The sequence below is a fragment of the Odontesthes bonariensis genome, chromosome 5 (assembly GCF_027942865.1).
Source record: "Odontesthes bonariensis isolate fOdoBon6 chromosome 5, fOdoBon6.hap1, whole genome shotgun sequence".
Classification (NCBI taxonomy): Eukaryota; Metazoa; Chordata; class Actinopteri; order Atheriniformes; family Atherinopsidae; genus Odontesthes; species Odontesthes bonariensis.
The window spans coordinates 24,301,105-24,313,054 of NC_134510.1; the positions used below are offsets into that span (position 1 = coordinate 24,301,105).

At 42.1% G+C, this 11,950-nt stretch overlaps 2 protein-coding genes across 3 annotated transcripts; both read right to left on the reverse strand.

Moving 5' to 3' along the window:
• Nucleotides 1–657: 657 nt before the first annotated feature.
• On the reverse strand, nt 658–2,471 carry s100t (S100 calcium binding protein T). Its single transcript, XM_075465535.1, has 3 exons — nt 2,400–2,471; nt 1,278–1,440; nt 658–1,183 (listed from the first exon to the last, which is right to left on the reverse strand). The coding sequence occupies exons 2-3, from the start codon at nt 1,437–1,439 to the stop codon at nt 1,019–1,021; spliced, it is 327 nt and encodes a 108-aa protein (XP_075321650.1). The 5' UTR covers nt 1,440; nt 2,400–2,471; the 3' UTR covers nt 658–1,018.
• A 1,515-nt stretch (nt 2,472–3,986) lies between these two features.
• On the reverse strand, nt 3,987–11,888 carry LOC142380772 (protein S100-A16). Of its 2 annotated transcripts, none has more exons than XM_075466676.1 (3): nt 11,575–11,888; nt 4,534–4,655; nt 3,987–4,430 (listed from the first exon to the last, which is right to left on the reverse strand). In XM_075466676.1, the coding sequence occupies exons 2-3, from the start codon at nt 4,651–4,653 to the stop codon at nt 4,275–4,277; spliced, it is 276 nt and encodes a 91-aa protein (XP_075322791.1). In that variant the 5' UTR covers nt 4,654–4,655; nt 11,575–11,888; the 3' UTR covers nt 3,987–4,274. The 2 variants fall into 2 exon arrangements, with proteins under 2 accessions (XP_075322791.1, XP_075322790.1); XM_075466675.1 differs by having other exon boundaries at nt 11,571–11,876.
• Nucleotides 11,889–11,950: the final 62 nt, after the last annotated feature.

Consider the following 11,950-nt stretch of genomic DNA (forward strand, 5'->3'; position numbering starts at 1 on the left):
GTGTGGCATGTTTTTTTTTTTTTTTAACTCTCTCCCTCTTTCTCCCACACACACAAAACCTGATTCTATAAATGACTGTATTACCCCAATTTCCCATTAATCTTACACCACAGGATAAAAAGAAAGAAAGAAAGATTTCCTGGCTTTCTAAAATTGAAGCTTGCGGCTTCCCCTCTGTAAACACACACATACCCACGTACTCAGAGAGTGCTATTTTGTTTTTCCTTTAGGAAGCAGCACTTTTAAACAATTGTGGGTGTTGGACTTATCCAAGGCCACTCCTGTTACTCACTATTCTGCTGTAAAAACTGGAATTTATGTCGAGTCATTACCTGTAAAAATGAAACATTTAGTTTTTTTTGGAGGAACAGCTTGATGAGCTTTACACCAAAACCACTGTAAAAGCTCCTCAAATTTAAAACTCAGCCAGACTTACAGACAACCCTTTACACTGTTTATTCTTGAATATGACATAGGTATCTACAGTCCACATCCATCCGCTATTGGCATCCATGTGGCAAAGGAAATTAGAAGAAAAACAAGAAACATGTAATCCTGTCACTGAACTGCTGGTATCAAACAAGGGCAACTTGCTGCCACCTGCTGCTCATCATTTGTTCTTACTTTCTGCTGCAATAAAGCACAGCCAACATTGCATTGTTTGAGTAAAGTTCACATTTATTCTTTCCAGGGTGGAAATTCTTCAGCTTGAAGTTGTAACACAATGCACGAAAAGGAAAAAGAATGGGAGATATTCACATACGCAACAACAACAACAGCTGACTTAGACTCCAGATTTTCACATTGCACCAATCATACAGTTTCAGTGGGACATTGCAGACAAATAGACAAACACGCAACAATTACTGCTCAGGTTAGTATATGTGTGTGTATTTGTGTACATTAATTCCATGACAGGATGTTTCTAGATGGGAATTCTCCCCTGACTTGGATGTTCCATCCCTGGAGCATGCAGATATGGATTTGCAGAGTGGATATCTTTGTACAGTGGATGTGCTCACTTCTTCTTCTCTTGCTTGTCGTTGTACTCCAGGAAGAAGTCGTTACAGGCCACAGTAAGAGCTCCAACCAGGATGATGAACTCTGTAAAATCTACCTCTCCATCGTTGTTAGAATCTAGGTCTCCCATCACCTTATCCACTGCCTCTTTGTCTTGGGCATTCTGCATGTGTGAGGATAGCAGTAAAAACAAAGAAATTGACCCAAACTTATATACACATGTGCGTACATTTTGTGTACTTAATGTGCTTCCTTACCCCCAGGTAGTTGCCAAGCTCTGTGGTAAGCATCTCTTTGAGCTCAGCCCTGCTCAGTGTGTATTTGTCCCCCTCGTTTCCAGAGTATTTATGGAAGGTCTTGATCAGGAGCTGCATGGCGTTCTCCAGGGTGGAGGCATTCTCTGAGTTGGGCAAAGACATTCTGGAGAGGGAAAGGGGTTGACGGGTGGGTCGTTGTCAGAGCAAATCAAGCAATCTGAGATAAGTCCAATGCAGAAAAATCAATACTGGTGAAAGCCTCTGCTGGTGCTCTTTCTCTTGTATCTCTCTTAAACGCAATCAGTCCAGCTGAGAGATAAACGGACAGATGAAAACATAAGAAAAACTCACGTAGAAAAGTAAAGAAATACAGCACCATCCCTGAGTTAACTATGACTGATTTAGTGACTGATGAAGTATTTGCTGAGATGGAAATCCTGTTCAAGTATCAAGTTTGCTCTGCTTCCTCATATGAAGTGTTTCCTGCCTGCCAGCGGCCCTGATAAGATTGTATGAGAGATAAACTGATCCTGAATCAGTTTGTTTCTTTGTCCCAGTGTGAGGACCTCTAGGAGTCAGCAGCCGGACATGTGATTCAGCTGATACGAGTGAAACTCTAAGCTGACTAAAAAGCCCAACCAGAGGATGAGATGTAACTGGAACACATAGAGGCAACCTTATCTGGCTTTTACTTTAGCTCAACCGGATGGCAGAAAAACACTAGAGACAGGTGTAAGTCCTTGCTTTTCATGAACCTATATATCACCTTTAAACTGTGAGGACTTTTCCTGCCACTCACATCTCGCATCAGTGTTTGCCCTTAACCCTAGTTCTCTCAAGAGCATGAATCATTAGTATAAGAAATGTTCTTCCCTGCTGCTGTTTAGATAACAAGAAAAACTGAGGGTTTATAGTTCATCAGTGAATAAACTGATCTCTCCGTCCTTGTTGCGCAATGGCTGTCAAACAACCAGCCCACTTAAAGAGCATGCAATGTTCTGGTTGTATCTGAAGAAAGTCTGCTATTAGTAATGATTATCAGAGAGAAACTCAGAGGAATGCAGACACACAGTTGCCAGTGTGGACATCTGTGTAAAACATCTTCCAATTTTAGTTTCTTACCTGAGCACAGGTGAAGTGTCGGCCTGCTGGTTAGATGCGGAGAGGGGAGAAAATTTCGGATGACGGGGTGGATGTGGGAGACAGCTTCTTAAATACATCCCTTACTCCACCCAGCCCACCTCTCCCCCCCTCCACCACCACCAAACCCCCCTCCTCTCCACCTTCTCTGTTTACACATCAGACACCTGCCGCCCGGTAAATAGCCACCTGCCCCTCATTGCGCGACTTGTCAGAGATGACATATTCCCTGAATACTGCAGTGCTGCTGTAAATGCGGCAGGGCATTAAGTAAATTGAAGTACCCACAAAATGACCACACACAACAAATACCCTTGTTTTTTCAAATGTTATCAGATTTCACCTCACCCATTGATCAAGTAACTCAGCAGATATTGGGGATAGATAGTGAGTTTGTGAAAGGCAGATTTAGCAGTGTTCGTACTCGTATGATCACAACTCACTAGAAAAACAGGTTTTCCTAAGCAAAGTAGACCGCCGTATATCACTTGATATGTTCCACTTTGCGGTTGCGACAGTGGATCATCCAGAATCTCTGCTTCACAACCGTTTTGTAGTTCATGTCATAACAAAGAATGGGCTTTTGCAGGGAGTGCTAAACTAAATACTACGTCAAGACCGAGTTGAGTAACCTCATCATTTTAGAGATGTGTCTGGTTTTAAGCAACAGAGAGAGTGGTGGGGTGAATGTAGGGATTAGATGTTTAATGGGGGAGTGGAGGGTCATGCCTGATATAGTATCCGAAGGATTAGTGCAGCACCAATGAATGGAGCCATCACACCTGGCGACCATGCAGAGAAATCCCCACACAAAGGAGAACATGACAATGAAAGGACATGCACACATACACACTTTTACAAACATATTGGCACCTTAAGCTCCAAAACGCACTGTGCGAACAGGCAAACAACAGTTGGAGAGAAACTTCTGAACAGGAACAGAAACATACTCCAAATAGTCAGCTGAAGGTACATATTGGCAGGAACAGAAACAGACTTTAAATAGTTTGTGTCATAAATCCACCTAACTTTGAAGTAGTATCATGGAGACAGAAAGAGCCAAAGTGCACGAAAAGTAAATGAACCATAGGAAGCTAAAGCTAAAGGTTCATATTATCATGTATATTTGAGTAAAGTTGTAGAAGACTCTTCTGAAAGTAAACAACATGAGCATTAATGCAGAGTCACTTTTGTGTCAACATGTCATGAAATATATCTAACAGATATAGATATATACTATCTATATCAGTATATTGTGTCAGTGAGTGGGGTAGCCCCGTATGTGTGTGCATGCCTGAATGCACCATATGTGTGTATAGTGTTGCAGACTGGAGGGTGCCACACAATGGGAAGCATACTGTATGTCAGGATCGGGTTGCAATAGTTGATGCATCTAAAGGCTGATGAGTTAGACATATTTAGAAAGTGATGCAGGCACCTATGAAGTGAGGCAGGTATCACTGCACTGTTTCCTATCGGACAATGTCAAACCATTCCAGGGAAACCACCCAACATGTGCGGTTTAAAATGGAGTTTAATAGGTAGTAACAAGACGGAACCAAACAACAATTAAGTTTTAATATAAAGACTTTATTTTGAGAACACAATGCATATTGTTTGTGTAACTGTTATTAAAAAAAGACCAGCTCTGGGAATTATTATGCTTGCCTGACAGTGACAGTTAAGAGAAAAGAAAAAGCTGACTTAATAGATTTCAAAGATGTAGTTCAGAACATTACACAATTCAGTAAAATGATTATGGACTGCAGTGAAAAAGAAGCATACATATTGGCTGTAATGTTTAGAAGTGAGAAAAGGAGGGGAGTCAATTCGAAGATCCCCTGAAGATGACTGCCTCTACGATGAATTTGCATTGGATCCAGACTTGCTCTGACTGAGGGAGTTGGCCAGGTAGCCAATCAGGGAGAGGTATTCCTGGAAGCTGACCTTTCCATCGCTGTTCTCATCCAGTCCCTGCTGCATCTCTTTAATTGCAGAGCTGCTGTTTGTATCCTGAAGTGAGCAGAATGGGATAGGAAAAAGCAGATATGACAGACAATGATCTGATATTCTCATTCACATGACGGTTATCCACAAAAAGAACACCCGCTCTCACCTCCATCATGCCACCGAGCTGTTTTTGGACCAGTTTCTTGAAGGATTTGCTATCTAGGTTCTCCTTCCCATTGGAAGAACTAAGAAACGTGGTCACCAGTGTCTTAATGGCTGACTCCATATCTGTATTAGAGTGAAAGACAAGAGCACAAAGCAGCGAGGTGGAGTGAGCGTAGCAAGTGGCAAGAAGAGATATGGCCATATCAGAGACTCTCAGACATAAACGTTATACCGTTAGGTACAATTCTCATGAATTTCATTGATATGAAAACGCATTTACATTGAGCCTTGAGTGAATAAAGGACTCTCCTTATCTTTAGTGCATTTGGTTGGATTGCAGATAGGTCTGCATAGATTTTCAGTCATCTAGGCTGTGGTGTTCCTGTTAGCTTGAATAAAAAGTGCCTAGACTTTTGTTTTTCTTATTGGTTCTCTAAGACCTTTCATCAAGAACTTAAATGCCAAAGACAACTTTGTCTTTAGTTAGAACTGATGAAGTGGGTTAGAAGTGGGAAATATGAAAGAAAATGTTGCGATATCAACAAAAAATTGTATTTAATCAGAAAAACAACAATGTCCCGTCATGTAAGAAAGATTAGGTTTAGAAACTGTATTTGAACTTAACATGCTTATGTGTCCTACACAAATGATGATAGCATGGAGGCTGAGGTTAACAGAGCGAAATAGACTTTGCGATATGAGAGGCTGAAGTGAAGGGGAGTCTCTCAAGGTAAACACAATGGGAGCTATGATCTCTGACGGTGGACATCTGATCCTTCAAACCACACAGGAGGCTGAAAGTTCAGATTACTGCCAAATGCCCGTCTCCTGCAGCACACATCCACACACACTGTAGGAATACATGACCCATGCTATACACAATCATGACCTGAAAAACATCACCCAACCAATCGAGTAAACACCAGCAGTCTGAACACCAACACTGTGTGCTGTTCTTATTGTTGGGCTAAAAATCCAAATGGTATATTTTATATAAAACACTAGTTGTGTCCCAATTCCTTAACGCATGGCAGCTTTACATAAATCTTAATTGTGTTGCAACACAACAAAGATGTGGCAGGAAGTCAGCCTGCACATTACCGTCAACTCCAGGCTTTTTTTCTCACAGAGAACATTCTGACATGTCACTGCAGCACAGTCGCACAGTTGGGAATAATGAAAGTAATGAAGCTGGAGTCATTTAACTGCTGGTGTTTCAGGGTCCTTGCATTGTGCATGCTGGCACACTGTCATAGTTTTCTGGGACACTACTACAGAGCAGAGCCCTTCTTGGCAACACGTGTGCCTTTTCAGCTATGACAAATATGTCCTGGGAACCAGGTCTGCTGCTTCACAACACAATGCACAAATGAAAAAGAGAGGCAATGATGAAAGAAACTGAGGAACACTGCTTACAAAGAAAACAGTATATTACCACTTTGGAGCCTTTCCCTGTGAAATTCAATTGAAAGTGCCATTCCAAAGAAATAAGGTGGGACCCAGATCCATCCTGCATACTGCAGATAATAGTGCTTGAAAGTCACTTATTAGTCAACTTATTTATTATAGATTTTTGCATGATTTTGACATAATCAGCAGATTCTTACACAAGCTGTAAGAGTAGACACAGAGAAACTAATTAAACAAGTGAGACTAAAATATTCCCCTCTGTCACTTATTAATTTGAGTAAATGATCCAATATCAATTATCTTTGACAGTCAAAATTCTTTGTGACTCTTTGCTTCCAATATGTAGTGAGACCCTTTTGTTCAGCAATGACTAATATTGCAGTTACTACAACAAGCAGCCCCTGTCCCTGATCTATCAAAGGCTTTTGACACCGCAGATCCTAATTGCTAAAGCAAAGACTTTCCAATGTAGCACTGTCAGATCATACTGTGAGAGGCTTTGAAAATGATCTTCCTGGCAGATTTCACTGCATGAAGGTGCAAGGTATCACATCCAGTTATCTCAGTGTAACAAAAGGTGTTCCCCTGGGTTCACTCCTGTTGCTTTTATCTTGACTGACTGTAATAGTCATTTTTACTTTTATGCTGATGATACAGTGGTTTACTACTCTGCCCCCACACCTAACCAGACAGTATCCTAAAAATGAAAAGCTGTTTATACTGTCCAATTTACCTTTTTTGATTTGAAGTTTGTTCTGAATGCCAACAAAATCAGTCACGATGCTCTGAAAATGCAAAAAAGCCCCAGAACCTTCCACTCATTATTACTTTTTAAGGCTTTGAGATTGCTTCAGTATATCAACACAAGCACGAAGGAATTCAAATTGAGGATTTATTGTTTTTAGTGGCTTTTATCCAGCAACTGGTGACAAAAATTGAAGCTGCAATAGTAGAAAAGTATAGCACACCAAACACTGCAGAAAGTTGCTGATCTCTGAACAAATCCTTAAAAAAAGTGTTGCACATTCTGGATGCATATGCATCCAAATTTACTGATCAACGTTTCAGCCTTAAGGCTGATTTATACCTCTTTTAACTGCCCGTGCGCTTGCGTCTTGCGCTTGCGTTAATGGCTCGAGACGTTTATGCTTCATTTTGCTTTGTTGGCGGTTGCGTGTGCTGCGAGGCGATTCACCGCCCGGACAGTAGGTGGAGCAGCGGGTTTTCTAATTTGACAAGCCTACTACGATGAAAGGAAATTCACCGCCAGGACCTCTTCGGCAAGTCTCTCTTCGGCAAGTCTCTCTTCAAGTGGATTCATGCTTCTTCTTCTTCTTCTTCTTCGCTTTCTACCTTGGCGTTTGAAAACAGCGGCCTTTTATTAGGGGATGAAACCGGAAGATGAACACACCGCTGGATGTGATGTAGATAGTGGCTTGCGCTCGCGTCTTGCGTGAAGTTTAGAAAATTGAGGTGACACACGCAAGCACGCAAGTGGGGGCTTGCGTTGTGTCTTGCGTTGCATCTTGCGTCACCGACCATAAATCAGGCTTTAAGGCCTTCAAGATTAGTGCAAGTAAGACACAACTTGTTTGTTTTATAGGCCACACCCTAGTCACACATCTGGAGGTGATTACACAATCATTCTCCAGCAACAGGGTGATGTAAACAAACCACCTTTTTAGAATAACAAGGAGCCACAATCATCCAACCATTTTCTATACCCGCTTAATCCAACTGTAGGGTCGCAGGGGGGCTGAAGCCTATCCCAGACATCATTGAGCAAGAGGCAAGTTACACCCTGGACAGGACGCCAGTCCATCACAGGGCCACATATAGACAAACGAGACAAATGCCCACACACACGCTCACACTCACTCCTAGGGACAATTTAGAGACACCGATTAACCTGACATGCATGCTTTTGGACAGTGGGAGGAAGCCGGAGTACCCGGAGAGGACCCATGGGGAGAACATGCAAGCTCTCCACAGAAAGGCACCAGCCGGGAATCGAACCCTCTTGCTGTGAGGCGATGGTGCTAACCACCACAGCACCGTGCAGCCCTGGCTCAGAGCCACAATCAGTATATTTGAATGCATATAGACTCGGAGTGTGCATCACTTTTTGCAAAGTTTCTGAATTTGCAACTGTTTTTTCAAGCCTTCTCTTTACTTTCAGGCCAAGAGGAGACTTGTCCCCACCACTTCTGTATCTTTGCTAGACTATGGAGATGTCAACGCGTGCATGCATCTTTACAATGCTTACAAGCTACCATGAAGCACTGATATTCATCACAAACCTTAAAACCCTTACTCGTGGTTCTAGATTGTATACTCAGGTCGGACGGTCTGATTGATCCTCCCATAAGTTGAAAAACATTGGAACATTTTTTATATTCAAAGCTATTCTTGGTCTGGTTCCATCCCATCTATAGGCTAAATCATTCAAACACGTTGTTGTCTTTGCTCTCAAGACTTATACCATCAAACACTCCTGTGAAGAGGAAAAATGAAAATCCAGCTCTGAAGTGTTCAAACTCTTTAGAAATAATTCCGTAACATTTTCCAGCTGGTGAGATCAACAACTCCTCATTATTCGGATTCTCAGAAGAATCCTTTGTTCGTGCTATGATACACTTCCGCAAACATGTGTTGTGAAAAGCAGACTTTGTCAGATCTTTGTTCTGAAGTAAAACAGGGTGCCCACTCACCACCGATCATTATCCATTGATTGAAAACACCTGACTATAAATGAAATAATGTTAATTCCAGAGGTTCACTTATTTTAGTGACGCATAATAGAAGTATAATGTTTTCATCCCATCTATTTAGGAAGCTTCTCTTTATCTACTTTAGGGAACTGTGTGAAATTTAAGAGTGTTTTGGCTCATCTTTATCAAACACTTTTTTATATTCTTTTTTACAGAAAAAAACCCTTGATTTTAGCATGTAACGTTGATGCGCACTTTCTTAAACGATGCAATGAAGAAAAAAAAAAAGAAAAAGAGCTAGTCCCAGCTGCAAACAATTCAAACTAATTGGGGTTGGTAAAACAGACCCAAAACCACCTCAGAAAACAGGAAGACCAAATAGAGCTTTTAAATCCCACATTTTGACGTCTGTTTGCGACGTCTGTTTTAAGAATTCATCGTAACAACCTGCCTTTTAACACTGTATTAAACTGCTCATTTAGGGAATATTTGAGAGTGCTGTGCTACCATCAATTTACTCTTGCTAAGAAATGGTGAAATATGTTACATTCCTGAATTCCAACTGCAAAAACAGTGGGCTATATTTTGGCAATATACTATATTTCATTGGTACCGATCATGGCATTAAGGCATAGGTGGTTTATTTTGAACAATAAATTATAGAAATTACAGTATAATACATAACCGGGGCGTTGTAAATACCATGCCTGGCTCAATGGATATGGCCTGTGCAGGTGCAACTTCACATACTCAGACACGACTCAGCCAACACAGGGGTGGTTTCTAAGTGTATCTAAGAATAATTTCGGGGCAACTGCTCGCAGGAAATAAACGGCTGGGAGAAGTGTTGCAAATACTTGAATATAGGTGCTAAGTATCAGCAGCATGAGTGAGCGAGGCCCTGCTGCAGGATTTCCACTGTGTATCGGAAACTACCCTGCAGCAGCCGTGACCATGAGATGGGTTATGATCATGGGTACCTGGGGTCATGTTGTTGGAGTAACTGTAGAAGCTGGTAAATCTTCCATCTGACACAAATGCCACACCTCAGTGCTTACACCATGGCCCTGCACTGGCCCACACACAAAGACGCGCACAAACACGTCTAAAGAAGGGTAATTAGGACTTCTGCTGCATTAACCTAATTAGTGTGTGAGTGAGAGCTGGCACCCAAACCCGGGATTGTGTTTCCTGCCCCCCTGCCACGCCAACACTTACGCACAGCACACACACACAACCATCCAACCATCAAGTGAACATCTGTCATCAGCATGCTGTTCATTATTATTTAATAGGCGGCTACGATTGTCCCAACACCTCTCTTACATCCTCCACAAGTCGAACAACAAAAGTGTGTTTGTGTGTTTGCAGCAGTAGAAGCCATACATCAAAGTGCCTGGCAGGCCACCGTCCATTAGCGTCCCTTTCGAGTGTAATGACATGCACATGAAACCAAAAAGGCTTCTGTCAGAACTAGAGACATCAGGGCGGCAGAATTACAAACTGGTAGAAAGGAACATGTAAAGAGCTGGAGGTGGGCGGGACAGTGTGTGTGCCGAGTGCACATGAAGGTCTTTTACAGCCTCTCGGCACATGGACGCTGTGTGTGGAGCAATAAGAGTGACTCAAGTGGAATGAATTCTTGTGTGAAGCGCTGTTCATTGTTTCATGTGTATGGTTTGGTTTGGGGAATGCTAACTCTTTCATGGCATTTGACAGGAATGCTGCACACATAGATGGGAAGTGGCTCCAAATAAAAAAATTGTTTTCTAGTTTGTTTCTAGATTCTAATTTCAAGTCTAGATTTTTGGCTCATAGAAAAGGGTGAAGTCAAGTTATACTGAATCAAACATGTTACAGTAAGTGCAGCACAGCACTGTAACATGTCAACTAGAGTAATGCCACATGTTACCGAGTTTGCCTCGACACCATACATTAATAATTTGGAATAAGTTACTTTTGAAAAAATCCTGATAATATGAAATCCATTACCCAGTAAACATATCATACCATATACAGCACAAGTAGACACACTGGAATGATACAGTACAGTTGATGATGACAAATGCAGGTGTAATTCATGCTGAAAAACACTTGCCATGTTGAAAAAGAAAAGCATAGTGATTCAGGCAGGGCCACACCCGTCACCTGCCCTCCTAATGAAGAAATGGCCTCATAAATGGGACCTTTGTATGATATTTCTGACTGAGAGTTTTCAAGTCGATGCTCACTGTTGGATCAATCGATACATCAAGAGCACCAATTAATCCCCTTTGATTAAACCGATTAAACGCTCCACCCAGTTGGTCTTGTTTGGACAAGGTGTGACTGACTCACTTCCTCCGCAGGTTACCTGTCATCGCCCAGGTTACTTTTTCTCCGATCCGCTATCTACTACAACAGCCCGTGGCTGTTTGAGTGTCACTACTGGCGTCTTATCATAACTTGAATAATTCAGGCTGATGAGAGACACATGTGAAACGATGATCGCAATATGACTGCTTAACGACCGTGGCGCATATGGCAGAAACTGGTGTGCGTCGTTCGCGCGTAACGGAGATGTCATGGGTGCGCCCGTGCCCCACATTTACATTTAGCGCTGACTAGGCTAATCCAGACAATTTGTAGAGCGACCAGAGGCAGAATCGACATACAGGCAGCAAATGAATAAATAAATGCGACTCGAGACTCCGGTTTCTCTGGAAGTGTAAAGGGATTGGAGTTAGATTACCAAGAAGGGGAACCCGATACCTGTGGCCACCAAGCTGGGCAATGGCAACAGAGAAGCTCGTGAAATATAAAAAAAAAAATGACACGTTGCAAAAAAAGACAAACTAATCTGAGCCTTTTCAGTAAATTGCAAAGCCAAGTTGCATTAGAAAAAGAAAAGAAAAAAGAAAACTGAGAGCAGACTCACCTACAGGCACGGGAACGAAAAACTTTGCTAGAAAATATCTTTGCTGCTCTTCCTTCCTTCTCTCAGATCCTCTTCACCAGCGTTGCTCTATATCAGCCAGCAACACATATCTTTTCCGTGATTTAACTCCCCCTCAAGTCTTTTTTCTTCGTTGTCATAGGGCGTGTGCTTGGGAGAGAAGGAATGTGGATAGAGGCGCAGCTTGGGTGACAGTTTATTTTCAGTAACAATTCGTTTCAGATACTCTTTTTTCTTCAGGGGGATGTCTCTATTATGTGCTCTAGATGCCGTTTTCCTTTTCCATGTATGAATGCTTTCCACTAACTCGTACACATCTGCCCTTTTTCCCCCTTCTTCCTGGGAAGCAGTTTCCCTTGCCA